Source organism: Bufo gargarizans, chromosome 4 (genome assembly GCF_014858855.1).
Source record: "Bufo gargarizans isolate SCDJY-AF-19 chromosome 4, ASM1485885v1, whole genome shotgun sequence".
NCBI lineage: Eukaryota > Metazoa > Chordata > Amphibia > Anura > Bufonidae > Bufo > Bufo gargarizans.
Window position 1 is genome coordinate 241904408 of NC_058083.1, and position 15606 is coordinate 241920013.

The 15606-nt window shown below is 45.8% G+C and overlaps 1 protein-coding gene across 2 annotated transcripts in view; it reads left to right on the forward strand.

The window, feature by feature from the left end:
- Nucleotides 1-3469: 3469 nt before the first annotated feature.
- SMAP1 (small ArfGAP 1) overlaps nt 3470-15606 on the forward strand; it is a 217423-nt gene continuing 205286 nt past the window's right edge. For both annotated transcript variants that reach the window (XM_044290199.1, XM_044290200.1), the window contains exon 1: nt 3470-3813. In XM_044290199.1, coding sequence (XP_044146134.1) covers nt 3696-3813 — 118 coding nt within the window. In that variant the 5' untranslated portion in view covers nt 3470-3695. The remainder of the gene's footprint in view (nt 3814-15606) is intronic.

A 15606-nucleotide genomic window follows, 5' to 3' on the forward strand; every position in this document is an offset into this window, starting at 1 on the left:
GGACTAAGAACATAGCGCTTACTGGTCCTGTGCAGTCTGTGTCACATGATCCCTGTCAGCCAATCGGATAATGCAGGCTGTGCCCCCTGTTTCTGAAGAGTACTGGGTCTTTTTCAGAGCTGCTGATTGGTTGATCCACTATGTAAACTGGGACTTGCTTCTTTTTAGCCCCTGTTGTACACATTGGCTGTAATCGTATCTACTAATATACCGTATTTTTCACACCATAAGATGCATTGGACCATAAGATGCACCTAGGATTTAGAGGAGCAAAATAAGAAAAAATATTTTTTTATCAGATCATACATAAAAAGAATAAGAGAACTTACCTGTCCTGCTCTGGATGGTGCACTCTTTCTGCAGTGCTGAACTGTGACCTGACGTCGCACAGCGCCAGGTCATAGTCCGCTACACCTGGAGAAGACCAGGGAGCAAGGAGTAAAGCCACAACCCGCTATATTCACCGCTCCCTGGTCCTACTGTACTAACGAGAGGTTTCATAATGGAAGCGCTCATTAGTATTTGCATTATGAGACGCACTGCCATTTTTCCTCCAAGTGCATCTTATAGAGCGGGAAATACAGGAACTGTATTAGAGTTGTAGAGTGATGCCTTTAGGTAGGGTGGAGGATGAATGGAAAGGTTGCTGTGGCTTTCTCCGTTCACCTCTATGGGAATTAGCCGAAAAAGGTGTTTGCCTATTTTCACGACTCCCATAGAGGCAGATGAAGAAAGTTGCGCACATGTGCGGCCACCTCTTCATACATTCTCTGCCTGGATAGGACCACCATGGACGGGGTGGGACCTGTGTCTACCAGACATGAACATGTCATAAATGTCAAAGCTGGGAATACACCTCAAATTTTGAATTGCATTGAAAGAATGACACTGATGCTAATCTCCGTATTCACAAGCCTGTATGGTGGCACACAGTACTGTACAGATCTGGGGATGTATGGAGCATATATCATCTGATGGATTGGAAAGTACAGTGTGTGTATGAGGCCTAACTGTGATTGATGTGGAAGGCCAGGTGTACATGGGGTGGGTTTTAAAAGCCAAACCCAGTAGTGAACCTCAAAGATAAGTCAGGCAGAAGACTCAGAACTGTTACCGGTCCATAATTACGCATAATTCCATATAAAACATTGAAAAAAGTAACATCTCCCAGTACATCTCCTATTCTAGAGAACATGGTGCCTTTAGGAGACACGTGGCTCTCATTTACTAACGTGCCCTTAGATTTGTGTAAACTGCATCCGTTTTTTTGCGGCTCTATTGTAACTATGCCTTTTCTTGTCTGCAAAACGGACAACAGGAAATGTTATTTTTTTGTGGGACCGCGGAATGGGGATACGGATGAGGACAGCACACTGTGTACTGTCTGGATTTTTTTGTCGACCCATTGAAATAAATGGGTCTACATTTTTTGCCAAAAATACGGTCGTGTGAATGGGGCCTAACGCTGCTTTCACGCAGTCTGTGTTTGATCAGTGATTTCCATCAGTTATTTTGAGCCCAAACCAGGTGCAGGTCAAAAACACAGGAGGAGCGCAAATCTTTCCCTTTATACCTTTATGTCTGTGCAGGCTTCACTCCTGGTTTTGGCTCACAATCAGTGATCAAGCACTAAGGCCTCATGCACATGAGCATTGTGTGTTTTGCGGTACGCAAAACACAGATGGCGTCCGTGTGCGTTCCGCAATTTGCAAACAGCCATTGATATAACTGCCTATTCTTGTCTGCAAAATGGACAAGAATAGGACAGGTTTATATATTTTTTTTTTGCGGACCACGGAATGAAGCAACGGATGCGGACAGCACATTGAGTGCTGTCCACATCTTTTGCGGCCCCTTGGATGCGGACCACTTCACTTCAAAGCCACAAAAACTGCGGCTTGGATGCAGACCAGAACAAGGGTCGTGTGCATGAGGCCTAACTGTGTGAAAGCAGGATGTGCCAACCAGTGGTTGGTAGTGGCAGGGAAAAGTGTCTATCCTGCATCACAGGTATCATCCAGCCTCAGTCCCTGTGATAGACCGCCTGTCTAAACTTACCCCATCAGACTCATGTTGCGTGTTTTACTAGTCCTCCACTCTGGATCTATCCCTGTTCTAGCACATCGGGTATTCTACGCTCTCTAAACTACCAGTTTTAGATGTGGCGGGTTTTGTTTCTTTAGGGCGACTGAAATCCAGGTCCATTCATCTGCAGAAATCCATGCGCTTCCTGCAAAACAACCGCATTCAGATGGACGGAACGGTTTTTCACAGAAATTTTCTGTAACAAATAGTGCGGCATCTGAAGGCGCCCTCAATTGGATGGGGGTGATTTCTTGAAAACATGGCGGTTATTGTGGTGGAGATTGACAATTCACGTGGCGAGGTTAGAGGGTCACTGGTCCAGAAGACTAACTCCTTGGCGATGCTGACGTTAATCCTTCTAGAGCTGCTAACATTGTACTTATGGAAACCAGTGAAGTCTGGCAAACCTGCCTAGTTTGATACCTATTTTCATGCCCAGAACCCCTTTGGACCAGCCTGGACTTGATGTGGGACTTTCCTATCTGTGTGCCTGCCATAATTGGCCCAAGTAATTTAACCCTTTAAAGGGAACCTGCCCCCTACTTTCTTCTGCTGCGGCTGAGGGCGACTTGGAGTGACGACATTGTCTTACAGCTTTCAGCAGCTGGATACCAGGAGAAGCCCGATTGTGGAATACGAAACCCGTTGTCCGATTTCCCCCTATGTGATACATCATGCCCTCTCTGAGCACATATGGGCCCTGGGGCTGCATCCAGTTGGAGCTCATGGAGGACTGTTTTGGAGATGGGCCAGCTCTTCAAGGAGTCTGGAAGGTCTCCCTCTTTTCCAGGAGCTGGCCAGGGTGGACTCATCTGCTAGACAGGGTTGCCAACCCAAAATTTTAGTTTTTCTGGACAACTTATCCCAAAATCATGGACAGCTGCCATTTTTTACAGACCAATTGGAAAATCATATTGAATTCTAAGTAATCCATGTCTCAATCTACTGATGAAAACTCATTACCAGCATTTACTGCCAGCTGTAAAATGAGGAGAATTGCCACCAAACTAATCAAGTACTAGCAGCCTCAAAAACAATCATGGACACATCCATTTTTTTTCAAGGACACAGGAAAAAAGTCGCCTATTTACTGACTGTCCAGACATTTCTACACTGTGGGCAACCCTGCAGCATAAAGCAGGTGACAGGTCCACCTTTGGATGCCCATTTGTGTGCAGACCTCTGAGGGCACCACTTCATGTGAATGAGGAAGGTGCTGGTGATGGGCACTGACACGTCACACAGGTGATCCAGGCCACGCCCACCACACACCTGTTAGTACATTCCTGCCAGAGCTAAGAGCTAGCCGGGGGGCGGGCTCTTCCCCGGAAGAGGAGGGGTTTGGACTGAGTGCATTGACGTCAGAACGCCGGCCGAGTCCTGATTGGTTGGCTGACGGGGATAGCGGCGTCATAGTGGAAGGTTCCCGGAACTGTGTGTGACAGTGAGCGGAGGCTGCAGTCTTTCCCTCTTCTCCCCGGTTCAGGTAGCCGTGTACGGGGAGCGCTCGTGCCTGCTCTATCCCGCGGTGCTCCACTCTGTATGCCCCGTGACCGCCGCTGTCTCATCGTCACAGCTGTCATTGGTGTCCCCACCCGCTGCCCGCAGACATGGCCACCCGCTCCGAGAGGGAGAAGGCCCAGAAGCTGAACGAGCAGCACCAGGCTATACTGTCCCGGATGTTGCGGGAGGATGACAACAAGTACTGCGCTGACTGCGAGGCCAAGGGTGAGTGTGTGATCGCCTGGGGATTCATTCATCTGCCCTAAAACCTGCATCAGAGGATGTGACGTCACTGCCCTAAATAGAAGTGGTAATTATAGGTGCCCTGTCACGTGACTCCCTGAGGATGCTTGTGGTGATGGCATGTGTAGCTGTCAGGGACATGTGTGAGGTCACTTCTACTGACGTTTCTGGTTTAGCAGATACTTGTGGTGACATGGCACTTCAGGATAATCTAATCTGTGTTGTGTTGTTCCTCTGTTGCTCCTCCTAAAATGTATTCAGAAATTGACAAGTGAGTGTTACAGGTTCTGTCTGTCACTGTCACACTGTAGGGGGGTGATGACATCCAGTTGTCAAGTTAAAGGGGTATTCTCGTCTCGGACTATAGGGGCATATCTCTAGGATATGTCCCCATTGTCTGATGGGTGCGGGTCCCACCGCTGGGACCTGCACCTACAACGAGAATGGAGCGGGGAGCTCTTTGTGGTTGGAGGATACCGGATTTCCCGGGGTCCGTCCACCACCAAGCGCTGCTCTAAGAGAAGTCAATGGGAGCGCACTGCCCATGCGCGGCCACTGCTCCCATTAATTTCTATGGGGCAGATAGAAATAACCGAGCCAACGCTCAGCTATTTTTCTGCGGCCCCATAGAAATGAATGGAGGGTGGTTGTGCATGGGCAGTGCACCCTCCATTCTTTCCTCCCCCTCCATTCTCATTGTAGGTATGGGTCCCAGAGGTGGGACCTGCACCTATCAGACAATGGGGGCATATCCTAGCGATATGCCCCCATTGTCTGAGATGGGGAAAACCCCTTTATAGGGGTATTCTTGTCTCAGACATTGGGGGCATAGCGCTAGGATATTCCCCCAAATGTCTGATAGGTGCAGGTCCCACCTCTAGGACTCGCACCTACAGAGAGAATGGAGCCTGCAAAGTCCCCCCAAAGAATGAGAGGAACAACACAAAGCAGAGATCCAAGAACTGCTCATTCATGGGGGAATACAATAGGCCTGTGATGGCTATCCTCCAGCTGTGGTAAAACTTCGACTCCCAAGATTTACACTTGCTTGGCTGTTCATAGAAATGAATGGAGCATGCTGGGAGTCGTAGTTTCACCAAAGCTGGAGTGCCAGAGGTTAGCCATCACTGCAATAGGTTTTGAAAAAAGTTATGTTAGCAGGGATGACGGGTCCTTTTTCTGATCCTTGGGGGTCCTGTCCTCGCTGCCGCGCTATTCCTTTTCTATGGTAGTGCTGGAGATAGCCAAGTATAGCGCCGCCCCGTAGAGAAGGAGTGGGGCAGCAGGACACATTCTCGACCTAGCGCTCCATCATCCTGCGGAGAGGGGATAACTCCTATAATACTGTTATAAAGTAGTAGTCCACTAGAGGATGCTGAGGTGGAGCTGTGTGGACCCAGGAGGTCCAGCATTGTGCAGGACATGTGAAGCAAGGAGATGGTCACGTGGCTTATTTTCAGTGTCCTTTGAACGGTGCCTTGACACTTCAAAAAGTTTAAGTGAGGCAGCTTTGTTTTTTGGTTTTTTTCTTGCACATAGTTGTACCTCTAAATCTTTGGCAGCATACATACAGTGTTCCTCAGACAAGCGTGTTGTCCATCCGTTTCTTGTCATGGCTGTGGACAACCCTTCTTTCTAGAACAGTTTTCTATATTGTGGGTGTGCTCCATGTCTGCCGGCCCCTTTGGCTCATAATCACTGACCGAACACTGACGGTGTGAATGAGGCATTAAATAGAGAAGTGGCTATGTCACAAACGGTCACTCATTGGCCAGGTAAGTGCCATGAATACTTGACATGACTAAAATTCTTGAATCCAGTTACAATCCCTATAAACAGGTAATACGTAGGCCAGTTATTCCAGTTCTTACAGTTTTCATTGTCTTAGTCATCCCCTGTTCACCCTGGGGCATTTGTTGGGGGATCAGTGGTAGGTTCACATGGAGCAATGATCAGAAGACAGTCCCTGATGTTCGGTCTGCATTAAAGGCCCATTAGGCAAGATTCACATCTGTGGCACTTTTCAGTTTTTCTCCTCTGTTCTACAAGTCCCTTCAGTGCCGGGTCCATCATATGATGTATGGACAGCCCCTGTTGGACCCCATGGACCACATTGGCTTTTTTTTTTTTTTTTAACATACAAATTTACATAAATTTGACCTAAAGTTTACCTTTATAGATGAACCTAGCCTAAGATGGGATCTCATGAAATCATGATGGGTTTAGGAGTACTTCAGGTCTTAGAGGGGTATTTCGGTTCTAACAAGTTACCCCCTATCTGCTTGGTGGCGTCCTGCTGCTGGGTTTTGGGGCCCCTGTTCTTAATCGGTGGAGGTCCAAGCAGTCGGACCCCCACCAATCTGATGGTTAACTTGTTAGAAGCCGAATACCCCTTTATTAAGCTGAGAAACCCCGCCAGAGCATGTTCTTACCTGCTGAGCCATTGCATTTGTAAAGGGAGTTTATAGGGATTGTAACTGGATACAAGAATTTTAGTCCTGTTAAGTATTCATGGCACTTACCTGTCCAATGAGTGACCGTTTGTGACATAGCCACTTCTCTGTTTAATGCCTCATTCACACGTCAGTGTTCGATCAGTGATTGTGAGCCAAAACCAGGACTGGAGCCTCCACAGACATGAGGTATAAGGGAAAGATCTGCACCTGTTCTGTGTTTAGAGCCGCACTTGGTTTTTGCTCTAAATCTCCGATGGAAATCACTGACCGAACACTGACGAGTGAATGAGACATAAGGCTGTGTTCACACGTGACTGATTAGCTGCGGAGTTTCATGTTGTATGGTACCAGCAAAGTGAATGATCTTTTACCAATTCTCAGTCGGCAGCAGAAGCTGACCCGTGGTGCGGATGTAAATCTGTAGCATGCCAATTTATATTGCGGGTTTCATTGTGGATTTCCACTTTTGCAATGCAAAGAATAAAAGATTTCAGGCTGAAAAGCTGCAGAAAATCAGTCCTGTGTGAACCAGCCTGAAGGTCCACTTTGGAGCGTCCTAACGCCTCCATGCTTGTGCCTACTGGTTGTATTTGTGTGACTGAGTTATTTCAGGGTATGTACATTCCGACAAACTTCCGAGGAACAGCAGGTAGGTCAGGGTGGCCATCCACATTAGAACTCAAACCCACCAGTTTTGGTTGAATTGACTGATGGTCTAATGTGTATGAAGATCTCCAGACTTTCCCTCACACAGCAGGGAAAGAAGGATCCCCTCATTTGATCCCACACGGGATGAGCTGCTGCCAGGGGGTTCTGCGGGTGAACAGAGGGGTATGGCAGTGGCTTATTTCTCGCTCTACATTTAAATAAACCTGCATGCTCTGCCAAGCTTGCATGTTTATTGGTGGTGTAGGTAGAAATGGTCACAAGTTATGTCATGTGTATGGTAACCTTTAGAAACTTTGCTTTAGGTTTTGTTCTTCACTTGTTTTTGGTAAAGTACACGTCGCCAACATGCACAGTGGAGTCCCATTTGACCACTTCCTACTTTTGACGTTGGCAGTGTGTAGTTCAGGAAGGAAATCACATGTGGTGAGCTGGCATGGTGGGTATATAAAGTGTGTGATGTAGGCTGTATGCACACATATCCCTCATTGCTGTCATGAGTGAAAGGGGGGACTTGCAAAAAGGGATGAATTTTGGCTTAGGTGAACATGTATGGTGAGTGGACAAATGGCACCATGTGAAGGTGACCGTTGGCTACAAAGGTGCAGGAGGGCGCACTGACATGCCACGGTGGAGCAGCTCACCACCAAAATGAACCAAGGGGCTACCAGATATGTCTAAAACAGTTCAGTGAACCCTACTTCATATGAGGCTCTGAAGTAGACCAATGGTCAGTGCACCACTTCTAAGCAAGTTTCATCAGCAGAAAAGGCTTCCATGTTCGGAGCAGTATCAGAACTGGACCTCCACTGTATAGTTGTCTTTTCCAATGAGTCACGTTTTCTGCTTCATCAAACAAAAGTACATTGGCTTGTCAGGTGAGAAACATCAGACAGCAATTGATGGGAAGAACACAAGTTGGTGGTGGCAGAGTTGGGCATGAATCTATCCTTGCAGATCACGTACACCCATATATGCTGATTGTCTTCCCTGGGGTGGATGGGATCTTCCAGCAAAACAATGCAACATGTCACACAGCTAGAAACATCTGACATTGGTTGGAAAAGCATGGCCAAAACTTCAAGTACTACCTAGGCCCCCTAATTTCCCAGACTTAAACCCAATTAAGAATCTGTGGGACCACCTTGATTGTCATGTTCACTCTATGGATTCCAGCAGCTGTGGGATGCACTGCAGTCAGCCTGGCTCCAGATACCTGTGACAACCTACCTGGACCTTATTAAGTCACTCCCAGCCCATCTAGCTGCTGTCCGTACGGCACATGGTTGATACTCTGGATGTTAGGTGGTCATAATATGGCTCAGCGGTGTACAATGTGAGAGGGTGACTGCATATATCCCAGGCAGACCTTTTGTTCAGAATATTTTTGACATTTTAAATACCTGTTTCAGCTCCTTCACACACAGTTTTGTCCCTAGCAAAGACAAAGTTTTGTCACAAAGAAAAACACAAAAAAAAAAAAAAAAAAAGTCTGACTTGAACACCACCTATGTTAAAATGCTATTGAATCATCCGTCTAATGATTGTCACATGAACAATGCTGTCTTTAGTTTACGGTATTTAAGGGGGTGTGATGATATACTGCTCACCTGGCTGCTCCACAGCTAGACAGTGTTTTCGGTCTAGTCATCTCCATGATCAATGGAGTGCTGAAATGGTGCACACAATTGATGGCCAGTAGAAGACCTGTCATGTCCATCTAAAACTGGCAGCATAACTTGCTCATTACTGGTTGTGGCCTTTTTTTCCTTAAAAAATAAATAAAATAGCCTTGCCCTTCAAACCGACCGGCAAGTTGTCACCCAACTGTTCACTGGTATCTGGCACCAAAACTAGTGGTGCCGATTGTAGGGGAACAGCAGGGAGGAAGAAGACAAAAAGAGCCCCCACATCCTCTGCCAGAACAGTCTTCAAAAGAGTTTAGCGCAAGCCTAAAGGTGTGTGTGGACAATTTTAGTTGTGTGAGGATGTGATGTGTCCTCTGAAAGCTGAATTCCTCCTCATTCTTAAAATCTCTACTTGCTGATCGCTAATGGAAGCACTTTTGTTTAGATTCGGTGGCTGCAGACCGCTACGAGGCTAATACCAATTATAGCTGAGAGGTGAATATAGTTGTATCCAGTTCACGCAGTGCTCTGTGAGCTGTATACAGCAAGCACATAGTCAAGTCCATAAATATTGGGACATCGACACAATTCTAAAATTTTTGACTCTATACACCACCCCAATGGATTTGAAATGAAACAAACAAGATGTGCTGTAACTGCAGACTGTCAGCTTTAATTTCAGGGTATTTACATCCAAATCAGATGAACGGTGTAGGAATTACAACAGTTTGCATATGTGCCTCCCACTTGTTAAGGGACCAAAAGTAATAGGACAGAACAATAGTCATAAATCAAACTTTCACTTTTTAATACTTGGTTGCAAATCCTTTGCAGTCAATTACAGCCTGAAGTCTGGAACGCATAGACATCGCCAGATGATGGGTTTCATCCCTGGTGATGCTCTGCCAGGCCTCTACTGCAACGGTCTTCAGTTCCTGATTGTTCTTGGGGCATTTTCCCTTCAGTTTTGTCTTCAGCAAGTGAAATGAATGCTCAATCGGATTCAGGTCAGGTGATTGACTTGGCCATTGCATAACATTCCACTTCTTTCTCTTAAAAAATTATTTGGTTGCTTTTGCAGTATGCTTTGGGTCATTGTCCATCTGCACTGTGAAGCGCCGTCCAATGAGTTCTGAAGCATTTGGCTGAATATCAGCAGATAATATTGCCCCAAACACTTCAGAATTCATCCTGCTGCTTTTGTCAGCAGTCACATCATCAATAAATACAAGAGAACCAGTTCCATTGGCAGCCATACATGCCCACGCCATGACACTACCACCACCATGCTTCACTGATGAGGTGGTATGCTTAGGACCATGAGCAATTCCTTTCCTTCTCCATACTCTTCTCTTCCCATCACTCTGGTACAAGTTCATCTTGGTCTCGTTTTGTCTATAGCAGGCATGTCCAAAGTGCGGCCCTCCAGCTGTTGCAAAACTACAACTCCCAGCATGCCCTAATAGCTGTAAGCTATCCAGGCATGCTGGGAGTTGTAGTTTTGCAACAGCTGGAGGGCCGCACTTTGGACATGCCTGGTCTATAGGATGTTGTTCCAGAACTGTGAAGGCTTTTTTAGATGTCGTTTGGCAAACTCTAATCTGGCCTCCCTGTTTTTGAGGCTCACCAATGGTTTACATCATGTGGTGAACCCTCTGTATTCACTCTGGTGAAGTCTTCTCTTGATTGTTGACTTTGACACACATACACCTACCTCCTGGAGAGTGTTCTTGATCTGGCCAACTGTTGTGAAGGGTGTTTTCTTCACCAGTGAATTAATTCTTCGGTCATCCACCACAGCTGATTTCCATGGTCTTCCGGATCTTTTGGTGTTGCTGAGCTCACCGGTGCATTCCTTCTTTTTAAGAATTTTCCAAACAGTTGTTTTGGCCACGCCTAATGTTTTAGCTATCTCTCTAAAGGATTTGTTTTGTTTTTTCAGCCTAATGATGGCTTGCTTCACTGATAGTGACAGCTCTTTGGATCTCATCTTGAGAGTTGGCAGCAACAGATTCCAAATGCAAATAGCACACTTCAAATGAACTCTGCACCTTTTATCTGCTCATTGCAATTAGGATAATGAGGGAATAACACACACCTGGCCATGGAATAGCTGAGAAGCCAATTGTCCCATTACTTTTGGTTCCTTAACAAGTGGGAGGCACATATGCAAACTGTTGTAATTCCTACACCGTTCATCTGATTTGGATGCAAATACCCTCAAATTAAAGCCGACAGTCTGCAGTTAAAGCACATCTTGTTCATTTCATTTCAAATCCATTGTGGTGGTGTATAGAGCTAAAAAATGTTAGAATTGTGTCGGTCCCAATATTTATGAACCTGACTCTATGTACTATGAGAGGTCTTCAAAAAGTTTCTCCACTCAGAGACTAAGAAACTAAGAATTTCAGAATCAAATTACATTACTTTTCTACATAGTCACCTTCCTTTGCACTCCCCCCCCCCCCCCCCCCCCCCCAACATTGTACCAACTTATTAGCGCCGTCAGTAAAATAATATTTTTGGTTGAAGGGGATGTCCGGGTTCAGAGCTGAACCCGGACATATCCCTATTTTAACCCAGGCAGCCCCCCTGACTTGAGTATTGGAGCAGTTCATGGTCCAATGCTGTCCTTTGCCCTGCGCTGAATCGCGCAGGACAAAGGAATTTTCTGGTGTTTCGGTGACAAACCAGGCTCTCCAAATGGGTGCCGGGTGGAGGCTTCTGCCCACCAGTGAGCTCGGGGACGTCACCGGCACTGATGGGCGGGCTTTAACGCGGCCCTAACCTGTAAAACAACTAGGGCAGCGACAAAGCCTGCCCATCAGAGCTGATGACCTCACCGAACACACTGCTGAAGTGTTATTGTAAATAAAATAAAAACTTACCCTGCACAATCCAGCGCAGGGCAAGGGAGCTCATCGGAGCATGAAATGCTCTGATGCTAACATCAGGGGGGCTGCCTGGGTGAAATTATGGGTATGTCTGGGTTCAGCTCTGAACCCGGACAATCCCTTTAAGTGCGTAGCCACTGAGGCACCGCTGCTTTCACATCACATTAAATTCTTCTTCCTCTTAAAGCTTCTTTGAGTGGTCCAAAAAGGAGGAAATCAGATGATGCTAAATCTAGATTGTAAGCATGGTGTTCCACAACCTCCCACTTCAGTAGTCTGAGGGTTTCCAATGTGAGGGCTGCATTGTGGGTTTGAGCATTGTCGGTGCACATTCTGCCCACAAAAAGTGTATGATGGAACGCTGTTTCGCTTTGGTGCAATTTAGAAGTTTTGCAGCCATCTTCTCCACAGTGTGACAACTCTTTTATACTAAATTGCAAGGGCAGCTGGCTTGTCCGACTAGTCACATGACCCATTACTACTCACAGTTTCCAACAAAAATATAAAGGTGCAGGAACTTTTTTAAGACTCCTTGTATAATGTGACATTGTTAGTAAAATGTTTCTCCTTTTGGGTACCGTACAGAGACCATGAAAATGCATTATCATTCATATACAAAGTGGATGAGAAAACTCCAGAACCTTTTATCGTGTAGTGATTAAGCGTTCTGTACATGAAACCACAAACCTTTTTAAATCCGCTTCTCATGGCTGATGCACTCTTTTTTTGACTAATGTAAATTTGCCTTTGAGATGGTTGAGCGTCACTGACTTTTATGTTTACCTTTTTATACAAGAAAAGGTCAAAGCGGTTATACAACACCTTCATTTTATTGAGTCATGAAGAAACTAGGTACTTTCAGGAATTCTAGGTCTTCTGGTGTCCGAGCAGAATGACCCCCATGGTTTTGCCAATATTCCTGGTCAACAGCTGCTGCAGCCGGTTATCACTGCTCTTCTGGAATTCGGATATAAAAATAGTCCTGCATCTGATTATCTGAGCATTCTAGAAATGAAATTATGTAACCATGGCTATTCCTCCTCCTTCCAGATGATGATAGCTATTGTGTGCATTTGTATATATGATCTCTGTGGTTTATATATAGTCGTAGGAAGCAGATGGCAATTTTACATACAAGATTAGAGTTCTGGAGTGGTTAACCTCTCCATCACTTTACTGCATTCCCAGTTTCAGGAGCTCACTGTGCAACTGAGATTTGTCTCATCCAGTTTTGTGCAATAAATGTGCTGTTCGGGCCCTCATCTATTAGCCAGAGGACGGAGCACCTACAAAGAGCGTTCTTTGCTCTTGAGGACCTTTCATGTACACTATTGTATCATATTTCAAGGAGAAATGTCTTTAATGGTGTTTTACGGGAGTACTGTATTGATAACCGGTCTTCAAGAAACAGCTGATTAGCAGGTGTCCTGGAAGTCAGACCCTTATAGGTCATCAATATTTTACTCCTTGAAACCCCCTTTAAAGGGGTTCTGCACTTTCATTTAACTGATGATCTATCCTCTGGGACCCCCGCCGATCAGCTGTTTGAGAAGGCAGCGGCGCTCCAGCAGCGCCGCAGCCTTATCACTGTTTACCACTGACGTCACGACTAGTATCAACTAGCGTGGGTGGGGCTAAGCTCTGTTCACTTGAATGGAGCTTAGCCGCTCCCACACTAGTTGATACTAGTCGTGACGTCAGTGATGATCTATTCAGAGGATAGATTATCAGTTAAATGAAAGTGCAGAACCCCTTTTAAAGGGCTGACCTGTTACATGTGCACATGGCAGCTGAAGGCATCTGTGTTGGTCCCATGTTCATATGAGCCCACATTGCTAAAAAAAATATAAAAAAGGTTTTAATATATGCAAATTAGCCTCTAGGATCAATGGGGGCATTGTTGTTACACCTAGAAATATTTGCATATATTAAAACATTTTTTTCCCTTCTCCCAGGACAGCATCACAGAGAGAGAAGATCCACCCCTAGGGACAGGAAACCTGCAGTGGTTTCCTGTCCCTGGAGTGGGAGACCTGCAGTTTAACTTTGAGGTTCATACTGGTAGCCTAGAAGTCCCAGTTATGTTCTGGAGGGCTATGTGGTAAATACCTTCTGGGGTCTATCGCCCATACGTTGGGCTGACAGGACCCTAGGAGCCGCTGGTTGTCCGGGGCTTCCACCTGGCTCTTGCAGCAGGTGCGTGTGTGCTCCTCAGGGGGAGTGAGGCCACGCAACATCGGAGTGAGAAGGGAAGTAACCCCAAGGGGGGGGGGGGGGTGTTAAGTTCCAACACATGCGGCCGGGGTCCATGGAAGAATCGTGTATCCGGAAGGCCTGTTTTACTGCGTGCGGTCCAGAGGAGGAGGATAGTGTGAGAGTTCCTGTGAACGTCACTTCTGGTAAGATGTGCTTTCCACATGATGCACTTCCGGTTTGAGGAGGCTGTATATGCGTTCCAGATGCTGGGAAGGGGGCAGGAGCAGTTAAAAGGACAAGATGGCCGGGAGATGCCAACGTGGTTGTGGTGACTGCTCTCGCCTGGTAAGTGCCCAACAAATGAGATGGTATTGATGTCTGGTTATTTTTTTTCTTTAGACAACGCCTAAGAAAGTTTTGGCCAAGAGAATGAATAAAGAATGTGCATTGTGCAGATGTTCCTTATCTTCCTCATATGCTAAAAGCTATGCCAGCAGTGTATAGAGAAGATGGTGGCAGAGGAATCGGTTTGAATTTTCTTTAAAAATTAAAAAAAATCACTTATCAGGTCAGAAGTATGTTTCCTTGAAGTCATGTAAACGTCAGAAGAAATCCGTAGGAGACTGGGGATCAGAGGCGGATTCTTCAGCTGATAGTGAGGAAGTAATAGACACATACGACTCAGAAAATTCCTCTTCCTCGGAAGATGAGATGGCGGGTAGATCATTGTTTCCTGTGGAAGATACTGACAAGTTATTGAAGGCTATTCGTTACACTTTGGACTTAGAGGATGTTCAAGATAATAAATCTATGGTCCATTTAGTGTTTGAGGGACAAGAGAAGAGACATAGATGTTTCCCGTTGCATAAGAGTGTGTTGGCCCTCATCGACAGAGTGGGAAAAAAACGGATAAGAAAGCTTTTATTCCTAAAGGTTTTAAAAGAAAATATCACTTGGAGGAAGAACCCTCTTCCTCCTGGGATAAAGCACCAAAGATTGACGTGGCTATATCTAAGATCTCTAAGAAGGTCCTTTCTACCGTTTGAGGATATGGGGTTTCTGAGGGACCCATTAGATAAGAAGGAAGATTCCTGTCTAAAAAACACCTGGGAAGTGGTGGCTTCCGCTTTTAGACCAAACATTGCAACCACAGTTATGGCCAGATCAATTATCTGGTTGGAACGTTTGGAATGTCAGATTAGGGAAAAGTGTCCAAGAGAGCAGATTCTAGCCTCTTTGCCTACTTTACAGAAGGCAGCTGATTTTATTGTGATGCTCCTGTAGATTCGGTCAAACTGGTTGCGTGGGCATCCTCCCTGTCCAATTCTGCTCGCAAAGCGCTTTGGTTAAAGAATTGGAGAGGTGGGGATTTGTCCTCAAAGCAGAGCTTGTCCCGCATACCTTGTCAGGGTCCGTTTCTGTTTGGGCCTGATTTAGATTCCCTTTTAGAAATGGCTGCAGATGAGAAAAATAAGCTTCCTGGATTCTCTCTAGGTTCCTCTTCTACCCCCTTTTCCAGATCCAGACGTACCTTTAGTTTCTCATCTAGATTTCTAGGTAGGTGCCAATTTAGCAACCAAAAACAAAATTCTAGATCAAAAGGGTTTGGGGGGAAAGGGCTTCCTGTTCGTAGGTTTCTCCACCCAGCCTAAAAAAACACCCCAGCAATGACGTCAGGAGTTCTGTGGGAGGAAGACTAAATTAATTTTTTATTTTTATTCCTGCATGGGAAAAGGTGGCAGGAGTATGGGTCAGAAGGCTCGTAGGCGAAGGTTTAAAATTAGATTTTCGGGTAAGACCTCCTCAAAGATTCGTAGTTACAAAGGCTCAGGGTTCTTTGGTTATGGAGGTAGAAGTCTTAAAACTATTAGGGAAACAGGTGCCAGTTCCATTGGCAGAACAGGGGAAGGGGGAACAGACAACTCTTTCCACAGA